Here is a 26375-nt window from a genome sequence, read left to right as displayed (position 1 = left end):
TTTTTATTTTATCTAATTTAAATGTAATACGTTTTTCTTAACAATGTAGATGGAGTAAAGGGATAAGATTAAATTTGTTCTCCCAAAGTAATGCAATGAATTATAATATAATCGTATGGAGATTCTATTTTCACATAAATACTATAGGAACTAATAAAATTAAATAAAAAAACGAAAGAAAAATGTTTTTTCTTTTTCTTTTCTGTAAAGCAAAGGAGTTTTTAATTGCAAAACACACTTTTTATTTCTTTTCTTTTTCTTCTTCTTCTTCTTCATTTCCATTTTCGTCTTCGTCTTCGTCTTCATCTTCTTTTTTTGATAACTTTAACTCGAGATTAACGTTGCTGTGCGTAATAATAATAGTAGCAATAGTACATAGTCAAGTATTTTGTTTTTTTTCTTAATAATTAGCCTAAAATGATTGTAATAAATTAATAAATACGTATGGACTATAGATACATTAATGATTATGGCCTTTTTCGTGCATACAGTTAGTGTCACTTAAAATCGTACACCATTACGCTTATTACCAGGTGTAGAAGTGTGAAACCGGAATTTCATACTAGAAAACTATTGGTATAGCGTGTTTAGGATGAGGACAATTTAGAAATAAATAGTTTTCAAGAGTAACGATGTACGATTTTAAGTGACACTAGCTGTATACAAGGAAACGTTATATCCTGATCGATAAATCGATTAATAAAATATATTCATACAAATGATTTAATAACAAAATATACGATTGGAAAAATATATGAAAGACTAAGTTTCCAACCATTAAATAATAATTTGCGTAGAAAGGACAAAAAATTGAGTGATAGAGGGACATAGAGAATTGAAAACATATAAAAAATATATATATATATATATNTAACACTTAATCGGTTAAGATAACAATTTTTTCGTTAATTTTAGTTTAATTTATAATTAATCGATTCTTTTTTATATATAAATAAAAAAGAAGTTAAAAATCATTCAATAATTTCGATCAGGTTTACTATTTCGAACGATTAAAAAGAATCCTATCGGTAAAAAATACGACTAATATTAAACTATAATGAACAATGACGAGCAGATATCTTAGTATCACAGTCAATGTGAGACCCGCTACTACCGAGAGGGAGTCAAAGGGTCTGTATTTATTTTATGGTGGTTTCTTCCTTAGAATTTAATTTCTAATCCTCTAAATATTATCTCGTGAATCTCCTATAATAATTGAACAAAAGGAAGATCTATAGGAAAAGATGTACGTGAAAAATAAAAGAAAAAAGGGAGAAAACCACCTTACACAAAACTATATGTTATTCGGACGATTCTTTGGTGAGTCCTAAACGACTCCTGGATTGGTTCAAGACCATATCTCTTTCTTCTCTCTCTCTCTCTCTCTCTCTCTCTCTCTCTTTCTCTCTCTCACTCTCACTCTCTCTCTCTTTCGAAGGCCCCTTTCTCCCTTTCTACGAACAAGCACATTCCAGCACACGCATGTTCTTCCAATTGGAGATCTTCAAAGTGGTAGAGTCGTTCTCGTCGAAATAAAGAATCTCGAGTTCGGTGAGTTTGCTTGGTGCACAACAAGGCCTCGGTGCTTTCCTTTTATCTTCCTTCCATATAAGACTTTGTAAAAGTGCATGATGATGGGCAGGATTGTATCTAGGTGGACATCGACCCTTGCAATAACCCGCGTCGAATGTCTTAGGTTGCACAATAAATTCGAAACCCTTGAGATCTTTGAATATTACCGTCATCTCGTGTCTACAACATTTTTTGTTATCCTCACGACACTCGGTCCTACGTCCCTTGTGAAGAGACATCAATTTTTCCGGTGTTCCGCGTTTCCTTCTTCTATTACCGTTATTATTACCCGTTACATCATAGGATGCAGTTGTAAAAACATTTAAAGCAGGTAAAGCAAAGACGCGACCAATCGGTGAACCATTTTGAAGAAATTGTAAATTTAATTCAAGGTTCTTTCGTTCATCGAGTAAACATGCTATCGCTAACTCCGTTACGTCTACTTCTAACCATTTTGAATCTCGTGGATCGTCCAATCGAATTCTTTTTCTTACTTGCGGACTTTTTCTCCTCGTTGTCGGCCTTGTTTTCGACGACGACGACGACGACGACGAAGATAAAGCTATCGTGTCAGAATACAATTGTTCGTTTCGTAGATAAACGATAATTTCCAAATCGTTGTCATTGTCGGTAGCTCGGTGATCTCCCACCAACAGGAACCTCAAGGATGCGTGATCAAGCGTGGAATCTTCTTCGTCTAAATCCTCGGGAATTTCCACGGGAAAGAACAATCGTTGAAGAATCTCGCTATCTTCTTCATCTTCTACTTCTACTTCCGTCGTCTCTCGTCTCGTCCTATTTCCAGAATGCTCTGTAACAAGAAATCGAAATATATGTGTGTGTATGTGTGTCTCTTCTATGCTGTTTAAAGATTGTTATGAAGAATGCTATTACGTCAGTGGGGTGGGGGGGAGGGGGGAAATGGAAAATCATTAATGGATGAACGATTACCAGGCGGGGAATCATTTTATCCAGACGATGCGATAGACTAACGCATTTAGGTTTTTACGTTGAAATTAAACGAGGAATCCCAATGTGATAACATTAAAAACAACGACAATAATCTAATATCTATATTTTTCAAGAGTTTCCTTATAATTAGGCTATATTTAATATATTAAATCAACGCGCGATTATAATATTCAACAAAAAATGTAGACTTTTATTTTCTAACAACTCGGTGGTATTCATTTTGAAACTCTATACCATTTCTAAAAGCAATCGCGAAAAAGCTAAGACTTGAGAGGGATGCAAATAGCATCATCTTCATCCAGCATCTGCTGTTTCCAGGCGAAACGTTAACAATAATTGCTCGGTGAATATGTATATGTTGTATGAGAGAGAGAGAGGAAAACGTGTTTAATGCGACGCGTTAATAATTGTCTCACGGTCCGGACTGTCTGCATTTTCTACATCGTGGAAGATCGTGAACCATTGCTAACATCCTGTGTAAGTCAGACGTAACCCATTTGTTCAATGAATAATTTATTTAATCCTTTTTTCTTTTTTTGAATATACAATATATCTATATAAATTATTGACAATAATTGTAAAGATTCTAAACGTGCTATTATTCAGAAAATCAATTATTCAACAAAATCACCAATGTAAACGTTCTAACGAAACATTATTAATTATTACGAAAGACTGATGCTTTTTAATCTAATATATACGTATACGTATACGTATATGCATTTGTATACGTGTGTTAGGTACTTTATTAGAACATTATCGTGTTTGATGTCAACGCGCGAGAAGTAGGTCGGTGCTGAACGTTACTGCTTGTTACACCACAGACACATTGTAACGTGACAACGTGATCGATCACGTTCTTCTCTTTGTAAACGTTTCTAACGCGCGTTAACATTTGAAAAATTCTAACTCATTCATGCGTCTTCCTTTCTCTCCTTCTCTTTTTCATTCCTCTCCCACCACCCTCTTTCACATTTTATTTGATCTTTCTATCATACGTAAAGATGTTTCAATCTTTTCCTATTTATCCTAGAAATTTGTATTGAAAGGAATTCCAGGCTGATCGCCAAGTTAATTGTTTAACAAACGTTTGTCTCTATATAATGTGCACACAAGCAAATGGAGGACAGACACAATGTAAGAAAGCAATTCATGTAAAAAGTAGCTTATGAAACTCGGGCTTATTGCCAACTAACAATGGATTGTTAGAAAGATGGAAAGAGAGAACAAGATAATAAAGGATCGGAGTAAATAGCAAAGAGAAAGTTTTCCAACTTGTTACATTGTTTTCTTACCAAACGATTTTTAATTTACTATTAAATGCCATTGTTAACATGTTTCTGAACGTTTTTTTTAAACATGTATATACATAGATAAATGGAAAAAGAAACTTTTAAGTTTTTTTCTAAATATATACTTTCATAATATTCTTACATAAAACTCACTTAAACCAATGAAATTCTTTACAAAAACGTACGAGCAAAAAATCGATAAAAATTGTATTTCTAGATCATTTCTATATTATTTCCTACGTAATTTCTTGATCATTGCTAGATTATTTCTTAGATTATTTTATATATGTTCCAATCAAACGATTTCAACACTCAAAAATCTATTGAATAATTTGTAATAATTGAATTTCTTACGATCAGAGAAATAATAATGTATTCGAAGCATTTATAATTAAATGTTCTTATTTCTAGATCATTTGTAGATCATTTCTAAATCATTATTAGATTATTATCTAAATCATTAACGATACGTTCCAGACGAATGATTTTAGCTTTCGAAATTGTTATTATTTCTGATAATTTACATTTTTACGATCAAATAAATATGATATTAATAATGATAATAATATTCGAAACGTTTATTATAAAACGTCCTCATTTCTAGATCACACTTTTGGATAATTTCCGATAAATTTCGATACGTTCGACTCTCGAACTTGTACTTTCTGATATTAGTAAATGAAATTTACAATAAGAGGAAATATATATGCATATTATTCGAAGTTTATACATTAACGTTAAATTACGAGCAAATTTACATCTCACTTCAAATAAAAATGTTCAAAGAAGTACTGTACATAAAACTGGACTACGATAAAAGGAAAAAGAACTTTTAACTTGTTCGTTTTTATTACTGCATCACTTCGAGGCAAACTGGAAATATTACTTCGACATCTTGTAAATAACATTTAACTTGTCTCCCACGTACTTTTCATAATCAAACGTTTGTCCCTTTTTTGTTGTTAAAAATATACGTATGTAAATCTATTATCATTTTTCCACTATGCGAAAATATCAAAGAATTTCTCGAACGAACGAACCCGTTTCTTATCAACAAAAACGAGCATTACATTTTCGTATCCTTTATCTTGTCCTTTTATATTTGTATATTTTGTTAAAAAGATAGAGAAAGAAAGAGAGTTTATCTTCTTCGAAATTTCTTCTCGTTCTTTGCCATACTCGGAACACGATTTTACGAGCTTTTAGCTACATATGTATATATGTCGAAGATACTGATAATCAAATTTACGAACGACTTCGTGGAATTCATTGATTTACTTAAAAACTATCTTGTACTGTCGTCAATAAATCATCGATTTTTCGAAAATGTGTAAACTAAAAGATGGCGAAGAACAAAAAATTTCAATTACAAATTAATATTACAGTAATATAATATATATACGTATCCTGTGTGCGACTATCAGAATAATAGTTCTTAGAAATAAAAAACTGTCGAATTAGTCGAATTCGAAGAATAATGTTCTAATGGAGTACCTAACACGTGTGCAATGTGCATTACTCATTCATTTATACAGTTCTATACGATTTCCACGAACAATAGTGTACTAATATAAGAATATGCATTTATTAGATTATAAAACTTTTCTTTTCGAGAGTTTAATTAATAAATTGAATGTATATGAAGTGACATATCAAATATAAAGAATGAAAAAGAAACGAACAACCAGTAAAAATGATTAATGGTTGCAATTGAAATAATTTCAAATCCCTTATGTTCTGTTAAAGAATTTCGCACGTACTATATTCCGAGCCACCTACGCACCGTAATTGAAAAAAGCACAAGTCTTTCGTAATAATTAACTCTATTTAAATCCATTAAACATTGACACAATCATTTCCTCGAATCGTAGAAACGCATGTCCTATTTGTTTATTTTCTAAAGACGCCACTAAAATCGTTCCCGCGTCTAATCTTGAAAATAATTGAAGCTGGAAGTTTCGTGTGGGTCGAGATGATTTATAACACGTTAGAAACGTGTCTAAGCGTTACCACCCTCGCTCTCCTTCTTCCTATCTATTTCCATCTTTCTCCAGTTTATGGGATCCAATAGAATGTCCAATTATCGCGATGGGTATGTTCTATCGATCCGAACGTGAAATTTCAATGATGTGTTAATGCATTCGATGCATCATGGAATTATCTCTTCTATATCTCTATCTCTTTCTCTCTTCTTCCTACTACACGAGAGAGCACGTGCGACGTGAAAGAGAAAGAAATAGAATGATTTATCGGCTAGATAAGAATAAGATTCTACAAAATTATGGGATGCCTAGGACATTTATGAGACTGTAAAAAAATTGTTTGGATTGATTGACAAATTGGCCACACTCTGTCGAATGATTTATAAAGTATTTAGAATGATTCAAAGAGAGATATAGAGAGAGAGATAAAGATGATGTTTAGTTTGTAAGAGTTAATTATAGAAATACGAAATTTGTATCCGATTATTATAATTGTATTTAGAAATGAAAAATTGTGAAATATTTGAGAAGAAATATTACTCGGAGAAATCGATCTTTCTTATTGTCAGATGATTGAAAGCGCGGATCAATATCTACAATCGCACTAGTAGGTTCATTCACAAATAGAATTAGGCGAAGCGAGGAAGTCGGTTGACGATTCTTCGGAAAATAGCTCGAATGATAAATCCTTTCGGAATTCATGGCATTTTCTTCAATAGACTCGGCAAACAACGAATAGATGTTGATATTCGTCAGACACGGAGAATTTCGTACTGCGAAATCGCAAGGCGATTATACGCCCTAAATAACCGACACGCTAACACACATACACACCGCGGAATCGTAAGCCGTGCCAATTATAGACTTTATCACACGACTTAGATTCTAAGAATAGACACCGAGAACATTTCTCGTAAGGTATTTTCGCATCGCGTAAGAAATATAGAAAGAGAAAGAGAAAGAGAGTGAGATAAAGAAGAGAAATGCGTCTTCCGTTTCGTATCCTTTACAGAATCTTACCTCGATTCCTGGAAAACGAGCTTTAAACGTCTTAGACTAACTTAAGTCGTAGTAATACGAATTAGAGAGTAAGAAGAGAGTTATCAGCAGTATTTGTTAGATCGGCAAAATTCATGATTAAAGGTCCTCCTCTTATTTTCCACTTCCTGATTATACGCCAACACACGTGTGCCTGCCTGCCTGCCTGGTCTGACTTACTACTTTGGCTAGATCAATTCAAAGATGATTGACGTTTTCTACGTTCTAACGTCCGTCTTCCTACGTCTTGCACATATCTATATAAATAACTAAACTTTGACAAGATACAATTGTTTTTACAAGAAATTCTTTTCTATGGGAAGACAGTGGACAAATATATTTATCTAATCCGTTGAAAATTTTCGAACATGATCCGAATGTCGTCCGGTGATCCAAATGAATTCGTCGAGTTCGATGACAACGCTGGCTAGGATCGTAACCCAATTAGCTGGGAGATCGTCCGGCGCCGTTAATCGTGTTAAAACGTGGAAGCAAATTGCACGTGGTGCTAAAAATAAAATAAAAGAGAGAGAGAGAGAGAGAGAGAGAGAGAGAGAGAGAACTGTCGATAATAATCGAATTATACTATATAAAGTATATTACCTATAATAAGGACCATTTGAAGAATCATATCGATTGAAATTTTTCGAATTTTCTTTTAAACGAATAATCTATAAAATATAAAAGTCATCATCCTTAACAATCTCTAGAATTGTATTTGAAAAGTGTTTAGATGAAACACAAAAGCAGAGTGCAGACTACCTGCTACCGCTGCTACTAACTTCTTCTTCTCTACATTGCTGTTGCTACTCGTGCATTTGCTTGGCGATTCGTTCTTATTGCATCGAGGAACTCGTCGCTCGGCATTCCGCCGAGCATGGAATTTCTATTTCATAATAACAGCCGTGTAGCGGCTGCGAGGCGAGCCGTCACGAGCAAAGAAGTCTTCTTCTTTTCATCTTCTTAACGTTGCTACCACCGTAGACAAGCACCACTTCAGACTGGTCAGCTCGAGTAGGTACACTTTAGATGAATGTCCGACCTAAAACCTAAGGTCATCTTAAGATGCCAGATTCCATAATATGTACTCACTACTAACTTACTTTTTCGGTCAGCAGGATCAAGAGAAATGCGTATCTCTTTAATTAGATAATTCAAATTATAATGTTTATACCGAAGACAAACGACTACCATTATAATTAACTTCTAATCTTCGTGCAAGAATTAAGATTTCAAAGCCCCTACACATATACGTATTGGAGAAAGATAATTAATGTTCATTTTTATGGATTGATATTTTCACTAGCGTGGAAGATTCTTATTATGTCATTCGACTAAATTTATAAATGTAACATCAATTAGTTGTTGATTGAGTTAAAGTTGTCAAGAGAGAAAAGCAACTGCAAATGTGTTTTAAAAAGAATATATCTAATAATATATCAGAGCTTCCAAATTTATCTTATTTACTCGAATAAACATTCTTCTTTTCGAAATCTACGATATCTGTCTGAGAAAACAAAATTCAAGAGAGAAAAAAGAATAGATCGTACAATTTCGTATAATAGGAAGAGAAACAAATTACTCGACTTTGCTTTCTAGCTAAACGTCACGTTTCTCTCGAACCCTTTCTCTATACAACCCTAACCCTAAGTTTATTTACACGAAGTGGCAATTATACTTCTGACAAAACGATACAATCTACATTTTCCGAGAAGGCCTCTAACAATTTTCCAAGTCATCTGGGCTGCGTGTAGTTAACAAATAAACTCGTAACAGTTCATTTCTAATTTTCTACGGTTCACTTTAAAGGTCAAATTATTGAAATTATAATGAATTATTTGTAATCCAATTGATACGAAGATTTTCCATTTTTTTTACTACACGGATACTTTCTCTCTATCTTGATCCAGCAAGTTCCAATAATAGCATTTCGTATATTTGCTTGGGACACTCCAAAAGAAATATACTCTTCGAATCTTAGGATCTCAGCATCCGCTAGTTTCTCCCTCTCTAGCTTATCTAGCCAACAATCTAGATATCTTCTATCTTTCTAGTTATCTTCTTCGTCACCGTTTCTCGGAAAAGAGGACAACGAAAAAGAGATTTGACGTAAGAGAGACGACGTATGCATGACGTGCATTCGAAGATCAAAACTTACGTCATCGTTATCAAACACCTAAAGGATCGATTCATTTTCTTTTGTCTTATGCAATATACTCCTAATATCATTTCCTTCTACTTCTTCTCTTAAAATCTCGAAGATCTTTCAGTGCAAGTTCATTGACCGAGACAGGAGTAACAATCTTCCGACGTTTGCAACTTCCTTCTGGACTACCACTGGGATTCTCTTTACCTCCTTCATCTTTTTTATTACTCGGTGTGGAAGCATGAAACAAGAAGAAAAAAAAATTAAAAAGAAACGAGTTTGCAGTTCTTCGCTAAAGTTCGCCCAGGTTTCAGGGGTTGAGACCCCCTTTTAGTCAGAATTCTTGGCTAAAATTTCGCGGCTCTTTTTAAAATGACCCTTTAATTTCTCTCTCACACACGCACTTGCTTTCTTTCTTTTAACCCTTTCTCTCATCTATAAGAAACAAAGTGTCAGGTCTTTTCTTATACAAGTTTACGAGCGACGCGTGAAAATTGTAAGTCTCTTCGTTCCTCTCTCTCTCTCTCTATTTTTTTTTACCCTTCACATGAGATGAAAAAAGACTTTTTTACGTAGATACATACTACGTATACCTCCTACATATACCTAACATATGCGCATACGTATATAATAAAGTAATTCTCATGATTTGTGTTTTATTTTCTTTTTTATTTTGAGTTAATATACCTGTGCCATGAAACACGTGAAGTCTTCTTCGTTTTCTCGACTCCTGCGGTGGTCCATGATGCTGCGACAGCTGCACTTTCTTCAGGTACTCTCTGTGCGCCCTCTCGTATTCCGTCTGGCTTACGTTAGCCTAAAAAAAAAAAACAAAAGAAAAATACAGAAATGTAAAATACGTACAAATCTCTCGCGTACATATGTTTCACCTTTATACGCGGATAAAAGAGATCTACGCGTTTTAAGTCTTATTATAATTCTCATCGTAAAAAAATTCAAAATGAGAACTCGTATATAATAACCATTTATTATACTTGCCATTGATTTCTACAACTTATTATTACCTGCTTGCTTCGTTAACATTCCAATTAAATAAGCTATCACGTTGAATCTGATATCTACATTTATTACGATTGGATATCCAAGTAAAAATGATTAGGATCAATTACGAGCAATCAAGAAGAAATGAAATGATCAAATAAGAAAACTAAACGGATAATCATTGCCACGAAAATATATATATCTGTGTGTGTGTGTATGTGTTTGCGTGAAAATGTGTCATTGATGATCGACATAAAAAGAAATGATCTAATTTTTTAACGTCACAACATAAAGTTTGTCGCGAATCAAATGTGAATTTTACGCTCTAGTTAACAATTGTACTCTCTCTCTCTCTCTCTCTCTTTCTCTCTCTCTCTCTCTCTCTCTTCATTCGTCCTCATTGTTTTACCCACCGTTTTTACCCCTTTTTTCATCCCTCTTAAAGCTCCTCTCCAAGTTTCAAGTTTTTCTCTCTTTCTCTCTCTCTCTCTTCTTTCTACTCTTCAGAAGGTACTAGGAACGTCTACGGTACTGTTTCTCGGACGTTTCACTGGTTGAAAAGGCCAGACGTCGATGACGTTCCTGAGATTAATAACAAGAGAGAGAAAAAGATATTTGTATGATTCTCTCGAAAAGAAAGAAAAAGACAGAAATAGAAGCAAAGTTGACAATTATATTCTCCCTTCTGTTAAATTATCTTAGTTTCCGTATAATCATTCAGATATACACAATTCCATTATTAGTAATGTTAACTTTGGTATTTTTAAATATATATTAAAATATAAAAAGTGTGTATGAGAGTGAGAGAGAGAGAGAAAAAGTTAAACGTTTGATTGATCGATGAGAATAATAGGAAGAAAGAGAGATCATTTCTAAAATTAAGACGTGCATTCGTCAATGTGGCCAATCATCATATAAAACATAACATCTTTCAATTGTAACATTATCCCATTTCTCGAGAAGGTAGATATAAATAATATTATCGCGTTCGTCACTTGTTTGCACGTTAATAAAGTTGGTTAATCATTTCCAAGAAGAGTACAATCGTACAATTCGATCGAGTTACAAGAAGATCTTATTTGTAATAATGAACAATGTTAATGAAATGAAAAGAATTGTACAAAAAATCCCAAAGGTAACACTTGTTAACCCCTTCTTCTGTAACTAGCTGCAACTTCTAATCTAACTTTAATAATATAGCATATATGACGATATATGAATTTGTCTAAAATGTTAATAAAAAATGACGAAATGGAGGAAAGAAAGAAGAAGACAGGAACGTCGTAGACGAGAAATAAAGTAAACAATCGTGACGAGATCCTCGTGAATTCACCGGAAGCAGACGGTGAAGACGATAGGTGAGTCATCCTTCATCGTGGCAACCTAACGCCCCCGTCAGTCCCTTTAAAGTCATTTAACTTCTCTTTCTTTTTCTTTTTTTCGAAAGAAAGAGATAGATTGTTCTTTTTCGTCTTCTTCTTAAGAGATCAGTTAACTTCACCGAGGCAAGTTCCGGTTCGAGAAGAATGTTTTCTTCGTCTTCTTCTTTATCTTCGTTTTCTTTGAAGCTATTGCAAAGCAAAAGAATACGTGACTTCGCGGTATTCTTGCTAGTAAAGTAAAGGAAATGAAGATGAAGAGAGAGAAAGAGAGAGTGCGAAGTATGGACTTTTTAGAAAGTCATGACAAGATCTTCGTGGGTGGTCCCCCCCCCCCCCCCCCTCCTATCGGCAATTAGATACGAACAAATTCTTATTGAAATCCAAGCAATCGAACATACGGCGTCTACAATTTCTCATATCTATATATATTATAATTAACTGCTTTATTTATTGTATTATGGAAACATTTGGAAATTCACGCGTCATACGTATGACCGCATTTCCTTCATTGATAAATTTGAAGCTCTCCTTTCCCTCTCCGTTCATCTCTTAATCCGTCTAGACGAACGTAATTTCTTTTTAAGACAAGTATACTACCCCCCTTAGGTCTGCGTAGGTCAGCTAATTGGTCCTTTTAAAATTGTGATTTGCGAGAGCAGTGTCCTGGTATGCGTATATACAAGGGAATATAAATTCGCGAGGCTATGAGAGCACACAGCAGATCACCGGACGTGGATGAAACAACAACAAATCGGATCGGACGCTCAGCAGGGAATTTCCATGCGTTTCTTTACGTATGGCTGCTTAATTATTCGCAAACGCGAAAAACGAGAATAGAAGTTTTAGAATACGGCCGGGATATAAATGAAAAAAAGAAAAAGAAAGAGATAGTTATATAAATCGATTGGCCTTGGACTCGAAAGTCGAACGATAAATATATAAAAAAGAAAAGAGATATCTTTTTCTTGGAAGATTCGTGAAATAAAGAAAAATAAAAGAAATTTTTCTGGGCACGCCCCTCCGGACTCGTTCAAATCTCAACAGATTTGCGTTTAAACGAAATTCTTTACCGCACAACGGTAAAGAATTACACTTTATCATATTATATGAAAGTTGACGCGAAATTATTTGTCGACAAAAATCGATCATTTTAATTGTTATACTTGTGTCGATATTTATTGAAAGAAAAAAAATACGATAGACAAATGCCTGTTAACATTTGACACATTCCCAATTCTAAGAAATTCGGACAACAAAAATACCGGTTTGGTGATTATCTACTGGTCGATCTTGATGATGACATCGATCTACGAAGTATCATGACGTCGAAGACGTCATCGCCATGACGCTGCTTCTTTTTTTCTTCCTTTCTCTCTCTCTCTCTCTCTCTCTCTCTCTCTTCTTCTCAAAAAAGAAAAATACCTGACACCATCGATAGTACAGAAGAGAACAAAAAAGAGAGAGAAAAGGAGAGCTAATTTACAGCGTTCCGTCCTTCAATACGATCGAGAAACTTCATTTAATTAGCTTTACGTATACTATGCTTATGCATGAAATGCATTTCTTGTGAAACGCCAGCAGGACCATGTATTAAGTCCTATCAAAAGTGTATACAAAGTAAGTTTGTGCTACGTCAAACGTGTTTCTGATATTTTACTCTGCTAAAAGAGTGAGAGAGAAATTTCCTTCGTATAAAAGGAAGACGAAACGATGTGTCCCAACGACTAAACTTTCTCTTCAAATTTAAACCAATCGTAAATCTCGTTAGCGTCGATTCAACGACCAAGTGATTGCAGCCTGTCATACTGAGCTGAACATAGTAACTTTAAAGTTATTTTTGATCAACTGATGTATGATATATATATGCATATAAATGAATATATATATAGATAACACGAAAAGGATAAGATGATTACCGATGAAAGGGATTTATCTCTTGGAATTTTCTCTCTCTTTTTGATTTGTCATAATCATCGTTGAAAAAAGACTGTCGTTAGAATGTCACCGATCATTAAAATCCAACCGATTAGAAATGGAATTGTTGAAGGATGTTAACGAGTCGAATGAAATGACGCGCGATATAAGGAAGTACCTAACTAGACAGGTAAATTCAAGAAAGAAAGAATAAATATAAATGATTCATTTGAAACTCGCTTTATACCTTATCGATCGTTGATATCAAATTTAGAAATAAATTACATATAAAAGAGATCTATCTATATTAATAAAATATTTGTAGAAAAGATGAATAATATAAACGAAAAGTACGTTAAACTCTCTCTCTCTCTCTCTTTCTTTGTGGACGCAATTGCCTAAGTGTCCCGATAATATGGTACGCATGTAACCGAATTATCAACGTAGAAATCCCATAAATATCACTTGAGATAAACAGGCCTGGCCTTTATCTTTCACAATTTATTCGTTCTCGCCGACTTGAGTTATAGCCGCCCCAAGTTGCGGGAGCACGCACTTTGCTAGTGTTTTCCATCTTTTCTTAACAAACAACCTTCTTTTCATTTCTCTTTCTCTTCGTCTTATATTCCTCTAGTAGCTCTAGTTTCATCTCCATCAACGAACAAGAATTTCAATCCTATGGTTTTTTTTTATAAAGGGAACAAATATATGTGATACTTCTTTCCCTATTTATTAGAAAGTATTTTCGTGATTTTTGACAATACAACGAGTTGTCAATAGGATAACAAAAATAAAGGACAAAATTGGAGTAAGAAAAGATAGAAGAATTCAAGTTGAAATATCAAATAGTCGAAGCACTCGACGCGCGTAACAGGTTTTTCAAAAATACTTCGACGTATATTTGCGAACAAAACTTTTATACATACATATGTAAGCAAATGTATAAATATTTTTTACCAGGTATATATGAATTTATATTTCTATTCATTTCCTTTTTAAAAATTATCTTTATGTAACTTGGAAACCATATAAATATATATATAATGTCTTCCTTTTCTTTCGGTTTCTCCCAGCACGAGGTTTTCACGTAAGATCGAAAAAAGGAAGACGCTGGGGTTATGCTTTCGAAAAAAAGTTCAAAGTCTTCTAGTCGGTATAAATATTTTTCAAATCATGTAATGAGTATGCCCACCACGTGGGTGTATACTTATAATTAGCGTGCGGGCCATTATGTAGATACATTGCTACCAGGATACGTACGAGACAGGGCAAACGCACGGCGCCGTTCTTCAGAAAAAAAAAAACAAGACAAAAGAAAAGAAATAAGAAAGATACAGAGAGAGAGAGAGAGAGAGAGAGAGATGAAACGTGTTATCTTCGTTAACAAATTTCGATTGAAAATAATTCAATTCCATAAATGAGAATCAAATATTTCGATTGAAAATTATTTTCAAAGAAATGACGTATAGTTCTGAAAACTAAACTAAACTAAACTAAACTAAACTAAACTAAACGAAACGAAACGAAACGAAACGAAACGAAATGTGTGTATGTAAGAAGGCGCATTCGTCGAAAAAATTAGACAGGAAGAGGAGGGGGAAAGAAAAGAAATAATAAAAAGTGTTTCGTCCATTCGAAAGTTAAACGTGAATGTGGAAAAAGTAAGGTGTGGTATATTTCGGAATAAATTTTGAGAGTTAAAAGGGTGGCGAATGGTGACGAGAAATGATTAAGAGACACGCAGTACGATGATTTGCTAACGTGCGAACTTGTTACGAAGAAAAATAAGAAGTGAGAGAGAGAGAGAAAGAGGGAAGAAGAAAGGAAGAAAGATAGAAAAATACTTGAATAATTTTTTTTATCGTCTTGGTGAATGCCATTGGGAAATTCCAAGTGTTTTTTATTTTTTTATCTCTGTTAAGCGTTTCTCATTCCCTATCACGCACCTGCTCTATCTTTGTCCATATGATTATTCCTAACTTACAGGTATTCTTTTGTAATAGAAAGGATCCGGATATATGTATATGCCATGCCGGATCTTAGGAACCTCAATGATTTTGTAAGATCTATGATTCGTAAAAACAAACACATACAACACTTGCGTGCACACGCGTGTTATTATATAATCCTCGTTATCGTGATTCACTAACCACGGCAAATCTTTTTAATAGTTGACCTCGAAACCTATTGGAAAGGATTTAGGTAAGTAAGTATATACTTGTATACTTTTTTGCCGATCTAATAGGAAATACTTCCGATCCCTTTTTTTTTCTTGGGGGGACACGTGCGTGCGTGTTAAAGATATTTTTGAATGAAATGAAGGAAAAATGTCTTGAATCGTAATGAACCATGTTGCATCGATCGATCGATCGTTGACACATTTAGTATGAAATATCAGGTTTTATGTTGGTTGGAAAGCAAGAGGAAAGGTGACTATACGTCGTAGCTTGCGCATATGTCGGCGAAGAATAAGAAGAAGGAAGGAAGGAAGACAAGAACTAATGTAAAAAGGATTCAAGGCAAGGCAAGGCAAGGCAAGGGGCGACGCACGTGCTCGTGCATGCGTAAGCGAAAGTGGGGCAAGAAGGACCACCCACGCTCGACGACGTCCTGTCTACTACTACCAACCAGTGCAAAGTAACTTCTCTTTCTACAAAGAAGAAGAAGAAGAAGAAGAAGTCTCACAAGAGCCGTGACAAGAACACAAGGAAACAGGCGATCGAGTTCTTTCAGATTTTTCCTCAAATCTCGACGACGCACAATGAAACTCCCCTACCTGTTAAACTTCCCTACCTTTTACAAATATCCGACAATATTCTTAGGAACGATGGAATCAAAGAACAAACTGAAATACCTATTCCATCGATGGAATGTTCTTCTTTCAGAGAGAAAGAAAGAAAGAAACATATACGCCATGTTACACGTACAAAAAAATAGAAAAACATTTTATTTGCGTATGTTATTAGCTACTATCTTCCTCTCTTTTATGTACTGTACTTATATGCATAGGTATTTTGTTAACGGTGAGTAGACGATATCGATTTAATCGCAACAAGATATATAATTATCTCGATTGGGTCTCTAATAAAGTATTAATTGATGACATAACGTTGTAATATCCTCGTGAACGAACTTTCCTCATTCTCGTGGAACGATTGAAACTTTAACATTCTATTTCCGTAGAAATCGTTTATACGTCTATGAAATACTCTGAGTATTTTTAGACACTGTGAATATTTAATCGTTAGATAGGTAGGTAGATAGATAGATAGAAAGATCAAATTATTATCGTCCGAAATAATTTTGTACGATATATCGAATCAAATTGAAACGATTTAGGTCTTACCATATGAAATGTTAGATAAATTAGATGATAAAAAAAAAAGAAAAAAGAAAATAGACGATAAATTAAAAGATTAAAGAGTGAGAGAGAGAGAGAGAGAGAGTTGCTTCGAGCGAGAAAAATAAACGAGAAGGTAATGAGAATAGAAAACGAATTCGAAAGAGACCTTTGAGAGGAACTTTTCCATCTTCCATAGTTATATGTCGACATGAGTCACCGATCTATTCCTTTCAAATTCTACGTTACCAATGACGTAGTAAGTACTTCCGGTAACCATTTCTTACAAATCTTGGAAGAGTCAAGAGAAAGTTACATCAAATTGAGAGAACGTATACATATATTACTTCTAGATCATCATACGCGAACAATAGGGGGTGTCTAGGTGTTCGATAATTTACTACGAATTGTGATAACATGAAAATGAAGAAAACGTTATCTAACATAATAAACAATACTATAATAAAGACTTATACAATTTTTTAATCTGAGAAGAACGCATTTAATTGCTAATTGTAAAAAAAAAAAATCAAAAGAAACACACCATCAATCGTAATTCGCATAGTTTCATAACGGCCACATTAGCGTCCACGCATGTACGCGATTATGTTAATTTGAAGAAAAAATGATAAGAATCATCGTCGTCCTATGACGTACCGACACCGGTAATAATTAGATATTAACGTTATCAGGTAAAACGAATCTTTCTCTTAGAATCGTCGGCGACACTCGGAAAGGTAATCCACCTGTCGATAAATTAACAATTTCAATAAAAATAAAAAGTGGTGAAAAATTTCTAATATATCTATGCGAGCAAACTTTCTCATAGAGTGTGTGTGTGTGTGTGTGTGTGTTAAGTAACATCTTGTACGAGAAGAGATGTAGAAAAGGAGGAATAAAATAAATTAAAAGATGGCATATATAAAATAAAAGCAAGCCAAATGAGAATAAGGAAAGAATAAAAATAAAATGGAAAGAGATGCGCGTGCGCTCTGAGAGATCAAAGTTGCGTGCCGGTGGGCAAAAGAGGAGGCCGCCCGCCGCTTCTCTCGCCATCGCCCTTCCCCACTCTTTATAGTACGGCATGCGTGCGTGACACCTGTTGCTTAAACGCGACGAAGAAGGTGGCCTGAACGGAACTCTGACGCGAACGAAAAATAAAATACTTTCAAACGAATGCCGAGATTGGCGAGGACGTCTCCGCCCGTTCTTCTTGTCTCTTCGGTTGCCAAACATTTCCCATTATTTTCTAGACAAAAATATAAAGAACCCTTTATAACGATTACATGAGATATGTAATCAAGTGTATGTCGAATGAAATTGCTGATCAAAATATTAGAAAAATTTCATTAAACATACATTCCATATATATTTTCTCTCTTTCTAAGAGTTAATGGAACTTTGTAAAGTACTTGGACGGTATCCTAAAGAACGGCTTCATAAATCAGCAAAGTTGTTCATGAAGAAAAGAAAAAAAGCTTGGGTGGAAGCCTCCTCGTACGGTCGTATAACATCGTCGACGGTTATAAAGATACTTGGTGTAATTTATGCGTGTAACAATGAACGCAACATGCTTCTTCTTCTTCTTCTTCTTCTTCTTAGGATATTTCAAACAACTAGTGTTACAGATCAATCGGTAAAGCTAAAGGATCGATTGATCTTCGAATCTTTAAAATATCAAAAAATGCACTTTATAAATTAATTTACATTTTCAAAAAATACAATATATCTATTTTATTCATTTTTTAAAGAACATTTTAGAATAAAATAAATAACATAATAATGATCACACACACATACACAAATATTATCTCGCAAAGTTTCGTAACTCCGTTTAACAAATTCATTGATTTATTTGGTTTTTTTATTATCCCTAAAGGTGAAAGTTCTCACGAATCACGATGTATATTTGCATAAACCACAGATGGATGACTCTTCGACACGACGCGTGAAAAGTTCGTTGGAATGTTGCATTCGATCGTAGATCGCGTAGATCGTATAAATCATGGATCAAAGAAAATACTTATAAAAGTAAAATTAATGATCATACGTGTGTTCAATTTAAATAACATTAATTTCCATCGATAAATCGATTGAATTATCGCTCAAACTAAATTGTTGAAATTTTTAACAAATGCATATATATATATAGTTAGTAAATGTATATTAATTATATACTATTATAACAAAGTTCGCGCGTAATAATGAGTCTGCAAGTTCGGCGAAATTATCGGCGAAATTATCGGCGAAATTATCGGCTATCGAATGCGATGAGAATCTGCGGGGGGCTATCTTTGGTTTTTGCACGATTAAATCGCATAATGAAACGAAATTAATTAAAAGGGGACAAAAGGATAAAGTGATCGAGCGATTTTCATTCCTCTCTTCTCATCGTTGTTGTATGCTACAGCCTCGCTTTATAATTAATTCTATAATTAATTTTGAAAAGAAGAAAACTCGTAGATTTTGATGAAAGGGGAAAAGAAACCGCGCAAATGTTATTCTTGATATTTCAAGAAATAAAAAAAATCTAGTCGATTCCACATTGTCGGAAGAAAAGGAATTCATACTTATATACTAGATGTATATGGATCTATCTATGTGTTGATAAGTATGTATACATAAAGGTGTGTGTGCACGCGGCAAAATGCTCGGGATTGGATAATGAGAAGTCGCGCCGTGCGTAATTTCACGGGAGGAGACGAGTCTGTATGTCGTTTCAGGATGCAACACAACACGGCTGCATGTGCAATGTATATACTACTACATGCCAAGGAGACGAGAGAACAGCTTGAACTTTCGAGCGTGTTACAACTCGTTCCAAGCCGAACCTCCTGTAGGTACAAGATTATTCCACGAGAGAGCTATAATGATACCGTTACGGAGCAAAAACTGAAATGGTCAACAACAATATAAAAAAAAAACAATCTAACATAAGAGGGAGAAAGAGATTTCATTCTTTATGGTGAAAGAATGATCGAGAAGATGAAATTTAAATTGATTAGCAAAGTTTTTCATTGAATTCAAAGAAAATGTTCTCGTCGTCATTTATTTTCATATGCCTTTTACTCGTATATTCGAAATATTTTTTTCTATAATATTTCTAAGAAACTCTCGTGAGAAATTATTTTTCAAAAGTTTAATCAATGACCCTGGACATGCGCATGCATATGTAAATAATAATATAATAAATCAAGGAAAATCTAAGATATAAGAAGGAAGAAAAATAATAATGTCTGACTGTTGGTCGATTAATGATGTATTAGACATGAACGGGTAAAAGAATAAATACGAGAAAAAAAACCAAAAAGAATAGAAAGGAAGAGTACACAGGGCGAATTAAAAACGTGGAATCAATTTTCCGTGCCGATCTTAACCGAGTATAATTAAAAGTATCAAAGGTCGATGTGCTCCAAATCCTTCTTTCTCTTTCTCTGAGAAAGCTCGAAATTTTTATTTCCAAAGATGAAACGGTTGCATTTTCTCAGATGATGCTACGAGTCTTTTCATGCGAGTCTCTTAAGTACGCGAGTTGTATTCCTTGACACACTTAAAATTACTCGATTAAATCTACGAAGAGCAACATTAATGTTCTCTCTCACTCTCAAATTGATTTCTCACGTTTCCTATTCATCAAATTTTTATGCGTAATCATTAATAAGAAAAACATTTTAAGAACAAAAGTGTAGTGCATCAGTGGCTCCTGCAAGAAACAACAAGAAAAGCGACAAGGTTGGGCAATCACTAACTGAGATAAAAAAAAAAAACAAGAAAAGCAGAGGGAGAGGAAAAATGTAGCAGGGATGGTGGTTTGCGAAGCGAAACGAAGCGAAACCTTTCGACGAGACATATACTGCAAGTATGTTCTTCTTTTTCCTCTTGTTTCTTTTTTTTTTTTTGATCTACCCTTCCTCCTCTCACGTACCTTTCTAAATGTCTTCAAGGCGTCACCACTTTGTCACCTTTTGCTTTATTATATCTATTTTTCTTTTTGACTGAAGAGAGAATATGATATAGGAGAGATATACGAAAGAACGATTTCACGTTCGGCTGACTGTAAAATTGGAACAAGAGTATTATCGGTAACTGTATAAGATGGACAACGTAACCCAACGTTTTGTCTGGTATTTGATAGCAAAAACAATGATGAAATATGAACGGACAGGTTTGTTGGTTGCAATGGTAGGGTTGTTGTTTGAGAAGAGCGTTGACAGGTTGTGCCATTTGATGTCAGATTCGAATAACCATGAAAATTTCTATTGAAAGCATTGGGGACCCACCTGATCGCTTCTTCGACTCTGAACATAAGATTCTTCGGAGTCTTCTTTTTGAGACTCTTGTACCGTCAGATAACGATCATGGGGATCGAGACGCGAGTAATCCGGTCGTTTTAAGTGTCGCTTGCTTATCTGAAAAGCCGAGTCTTCTCTATACGTGAGAAAAGATGTTTACTCGTGTCGGCGTATCATCAAAAGAACGTGATTATTATGTAGTACATACATATATCTATGTATGCACACACAGGATATTGCATGTATTTCTTCTTCAATTATACAAGTACACCCAGTTTCCTTTTACTTTTTTTACAAGACAATACTCTAGTGTTACTTTTTGTCGCGATGTTGACAACGACGACGACGACGACAACGATGATGCGTAATAAATCGAGGCCATGTAAGATTTTTATTAATATTGTAGATTTTCCAGATTATTGAATTAAATGAATAATCTTATAAGTTAATTAGTTATCACGCCTACGAATAGAATGATCTAATGGAAAGACAAGTTGTTGAAAACGATCGGACGAACACGCGATTCGATTGGTCACGCTTTACTGTGATACACGCTGTCACACGGCTCGTTTCACGCGTGAATCTATGGGCTCTTAACGATCCAGATGCTCTCAGATGACAGCTTCTTCTCTCTCTCTCTCTCTCTCTCTCTCTCTCTCTCTCTCTCTCTCTCTCTTTCTACTATCATATGTTCTCCTCCTCCTATTCGTTGTAGTTGTCGTTGTCGTTGTCGTTGTCGTTGTCGTCTACGATACACCAACACGAAAGTACAGAGAATGTTTTTTTATACGATGCCAACGAACCCTGCTCTGCACGACGTTATTCTATATATGTTTGTATGTATGTAAAAGCGACGTGTCATAGACACGTGTAACGCGGTCAACATTTTGTCGATAAAATTGGTCGAGTGGCCTCGACGAGACGCGTCGAATGCACCCGACGACTACATCGGTCCAAATTCTCAAACTCCTCTCGTTATTTTCATTATATATTCTCCTTATCAATTATTTTTTTCTATAAATAAACATTATATTATATATGTTATAAACCATGGAAGAGAACTATACTGATCTGTTAAACTATGAAATTGAAATTTGATTCGTAGATTAGATAGATATTAGATCCAATAAAACAATAAAATATTTCGAAACAATATTTCGGTAATGAGATCAAAATGTATATGTGTAATTATACAAAGTTTTGATAAATTTTTAATTATAAAATTCGGAAAAGTATTTCAAAAATTCCATATATGATATGCACACGCATAAATCGTATTATTAATCGTATATGTGTGTTAATTAAGATATAGCTTACGCATTCATTTTTATAAGATTAGTGTTAAAATTCCGAAAAATTGGCCAATAATCGTGAAGGATGTTGCTTCGATCGATGTTCGAACGTTAATGCTGTTTTGTAAATACTCGATCATCTTTCATACGTCACTTCTTCGAATTAATGACAATAAATAACTTTCGTCAAAAGTTTAGATTGTTTATTTACTCTTAGTAAGAACGTTAGTCGGTTGATGTTTTCCGTATTATTAAGATACGTTTCTCGTTGCATAGTTAATTTTAGAAATAATATCACGCGTCGAGGAATTTCTTTTTAATATTTCAAATATGCTTATGTATGCATATGCATGTTAAATATGAAATGTTTTCAATAAAATAAACATATGTACAGTACGATCATAAAAATATTTTTATAACATTTTCCCTAAAACGTCTAGTTATTTTGTCTAAGACCTAGGTTTTTCATGAATTGACTGAATTATATATTGTAATGATAGCATATACAATTTAAGTAGATTTTTGTTACTTCTAACTTAAATGAAAGAAAAAATACTAAAGAAGAAAAAGGAATAGAAGAATGAAAACAATATACTAAGAAGATCGTTGCAAAGATAAAAGAGCAACCATGCTATAATTAGTAATAATTACTGAACAATAACAACACGAGAATTATATAAGAATTCTCACATTTACATCGATATATTGATTTTAATCATTACATAAAAACTTACGACAGCCTACCCGTTCACCTACACTCCATCTTCATTAACTTGGCAATATATTAATTAATTCCTGTCATAAATATTTCAATGAAAATAAAAAAAAACTATGCATAAAAATGCTAGTGAAAGGTGTTGTAAAATGATATCTTGCACATATGTACATAGATTAATACATATAAATATATATATATATATATATATATATATATTTATTCTTTTCATTCAATCTAAATGATAACGCGAACTTCGATCAACGAACTCGAGGAACAGTTATGAATGAAGAAGAAAATGTCGTCGAGATCGGTTGTTATCGTCATCGGAGGCAATCATTTTCATGAGTTTATCGAGAAGTTCTTTTCGGACTCTGGGTCGGTCGCGAGTCGTGACAACAAAAAGAGGAGGAAATATAGAGAAAGAAAGAAAGAGAGAGAGAGAGAGAGAGAGAGAGAGAGAGAGAGAGAGAGAGAGAGAGGAGAGAGAGAAACATTTGAAATATAGTGATTATAAAAATACTCTAACAATAAGTCACCAATTTTACTTATGCATTCTATTTTTTTTTGTCATATTATTCTTAAGCTTTTAAAATCACATAAGAAAGACCTATTTTTAAAATAAATAAATATATATATATATATATATATGTATTTTTCCTATTTGTCATTATACAAAACGAATTGAAAAAGAATTCTAAATATATAACTATCTTAAAACACATGTATAAATCTTTGATCATTTTTATAATCATTGGGCTCATTTGTCAGCTCCACTTTCTTTCAATCTCTTTAATTCTCTTTCATCAAACAATGCTGATCGTAAATAACTCGAGAGTACGAAAATATCCTAAACGTTTATAGAGAATCTGATATAGCTGAGTTGATCCAACTTGACTGTTTATATTCTTAGTAACTAAACAACAGAATAATCTATTAATCGGTTACTCTCTCTTCTTCTTTACTACACAAAGGATCTTTCGATTAAAACCTGAAAGAATATTACCATCGTTATTATTATTATTGCTATTATTGTTATCAATGTTTCACAATCTAAAAGAAATTGAACCAATGCAATATGTTTAACTTATAATAACAAAATTTGTTTAAAAATCTCTTCTTGCGCATTTGATCAACTAGCTATACCGTTACGTCGTTCTTCTTTCTCTCTCTTGAATTACGTTCATGGTTTATATTGTACATATACGATATTACATGTAGTAGTGGTATGGTGAAAAGGAGAAGAGATAAAAAGAAAGAAGCCGATATTGTGTACTTACTTTCTACGTGTATATACTTCTTCCTCATCGAGATAAATCCAACTCGAATAACCTTCAAATCGCGCACACTTCTACTCTAATCGCTAATATCGATCTCCTTTCAAACACACTCCCATTAATGTTTCATTTAATAACGTTAGTTAAAATTCAAGAGAAAGAACCTCTGCATTAGACGTTGGTAATGAAAACAAAATAAATGTAATAAAATTCTTGAACAAGTCAATAAAGTGCGCGAAAAATATGATATAATGCGTATGAAACGCAGGGTGCAGAAGACGCCTACCTTAGAAGGATCAGGTATCCTCCGAAGCCCGAGGCTTTCTACGATGCTCCTTCTGATAATCTCGAGCTCTTCGTCGCCGAGCACGTTCCTCGAAGAATGACCAGCACTAGTTGGCGTAGCCGTTGCCGTTGGCTCATATATCACCTCCTCCTCGTAGTTCTCTTCGAATTCGAGGAATCTCGAATAGGTTTCCACCTGCTGCTGCTGAAGCTCATAAGATGAAAATGAAGATGATGCCGGTGCTGGTACACCAAGTATAGGCTCGTACAAAACGCTCATCACGAGTAGAGCAAGGATAATACTTTTAGATAAACCTTTTGTTGGTTTCCTCAATAAAGAGGAAGATGACGACGAGGAATACGATGACGACGACGACGACGACGACGACGACGAAGACAAAGATGAAGAAGAAGAAATTTTTCTACAGTTTTCACCAACGACTAACAGTAGTTCATCCTGTTCTTTACGTTCTTTATTAGCAACACTATTATCGGAGTCTACCGTAGTACAAAACGAAAATAACGAATAAGAGGTGGTCTCGTTGTGGAACGTCTTTAGAGCATTCAAAGCACGTGGTGGTTGTCCTCGAGTACCGGATCTCACCGTAGCAGTTTCTTCGCAAACATCAAACAAGCTACTATTCACAGATGAAGAGTCGGCACAGCACGAAATGACTTTGGCGTTGTTACGGCAAGAAATTTGCCGATGATATCGTTGTTGACGTTGCTGTTGTTGCTCTTGCTTTGCCGGCTCTTCTCGGTCGTTTTCACGAGTACCACTTCGAATGATTATTGAGAGCTTGCCCATAGCCAGGAACGCGAGCTCGTGGCCTGTGTCCGGGCCTTGATCGCTCGGCTACTCTCTACAGAGAGAACTCAACGCGGTTCTACGCTCTCCTACGCGGATCTCACACTTTCCCCTTCTTTCCCCTTCTTTTTTCTCTCTTATTTCGATCGTTCTTTTAATCTAAAACGATCAAGACTGTTTCTCACCTCTTCTGAGTCTTTTGATAATTCCAGTCTATTTACTTTTATCTTTCTTTTCACCTTTTTTCTATCCGTTTTTGTTGCACACAAGGAAAACGTATATAATAATCACACACCATTCTTAAATAACGAATGCACATGAACTCGTTATAAAAAACAAATTCAACAAAACATAAGAATAAAGAAGTTAATGATGTTGCTAATTCGATCTTTAAGAGGAATTTTAAGAGGAAAAATCAATTCTTTTTTTCTTTATCTTCTTCGACGATGATAATCCTTCATAATAATTCGATCATTTATCTTGAACCCTAATTCTCGTGGCTGGCCACGAGAAGAATAGGACAAGTACAACACCGAAACGGTCATAGTTAATTAATTAAAATATAAGAAGAAAAACCAAAAAAAAAAGAAAATAATTAATGAGAGTAAACGTAAAATTCTTGCAGGAATCTTCATAGACGATTAACTTCTTGTCACAATGAAATCTTTCTCATATATAAGTGTATAATATATATCTCTCAGTTTCTTTTATTTTTAATATCTATCTTTTTTGCGATCTTAGCTTTCTCGATAGAAGAAAACGATAATAAGACTCGTGATTAGCCAGCTAAATTCTTCGATACGATTGGAGAGAAGAAGAATTACTACTACTCTCTTCTCCTTTCTTTCGTTTCTCTCTATTTTTTCTTTTTCTCTCCCTCGCTACCTCAAAGGATGGAGGAGGAAGGAGAGCACGGACCGCTACCTACGACTGCCGGCTATCGACTGTGTGCTGTATTGCGTGTGCATGTATATATCCTCATTGGGCTCCCGCCTCTGCCGCTACAAAACTCTTGCCGGCGCCGCTGCCACCACCACCACCACCACCACCACCACCACCACCACCA

The 26375-nt window shown here is 34.4% G+C and overlaps 1 protein-coding gene across 1 annotated transcript; it reads right to left on the bottom strand.

The window, feature by feature from the left end:
- Nucleotides 1-1006: 1006 nt before the first annotated feature.
- LOC106787676 (bone morphogenetic protein 4) lies at nucleotides 1007-26343 on the bottom strand. The gene is made up of 3 exons (XM_014750245.1): nucleotides 24503-26343; nucleotides 9690-9819; nucleotides 1007-2383 (listed from the first exon to the last, which is right to left on the bottom strand). Exons 1-3 carry the CDS (start codon nucleotides 25307-25309, stop codon nucleotides 1455-1457), a joined length of 1866 nt encoding a protein of 621 aa, XP_014605731.1. The 5' UTR covers nucleotides 25310-26343; the 3' UTR covers nucleotides 1007-1454.
- Between the last annotated feature and the right edge of the window lie 32 nt (nucleotides 26344-26375).

Source organism: Polistes canadensis, unplaced genomic scaffold (assembly GCF_001313835.1).
Source record: "Polistes canadensis isolate GaletaPanama2010 unplaced genomic scaffold, ASM131383v1 scaffold_109, whole genome shotgun sequence".
In the NCBI taxonomy this organism is placed as follows: Eukaryota; Metazoa; Arthropoda; class Insecta; order Hymenoptera; family Vespidae; genus Polistes; species Polistes canadensis.
Note: the sequence above shows the minus strand (reverse complement) of the source record. Positions and strands in the feature narration are given on the sequence as shown.

Excerpts from the sequence above, each read along its gene's own strand:
- LOC106787676 (XM_014750245.1), bottom strand. The coding sequence starts at position 25,309 with ATGGGCAAGCTCTCAATAATCATTCGAAGTGGTACTCGTGAAAACGAC. Across the intron at positions 9,820-24,502 it reads GGATACCTGATCCTTCTAAG|GCTAACGTAAGCCAGACGGA; the intron begins GTAGGCGTCTTC and ends TTTTTTTTTTAG. Across the intron at positions 2,384-9,689 it reads TCACGTGTTTCATGGCACAG|AGCATTCTGGAAATAGGACG; the intron begins GTATATTAACTC and ends TTCTTGTTACAG.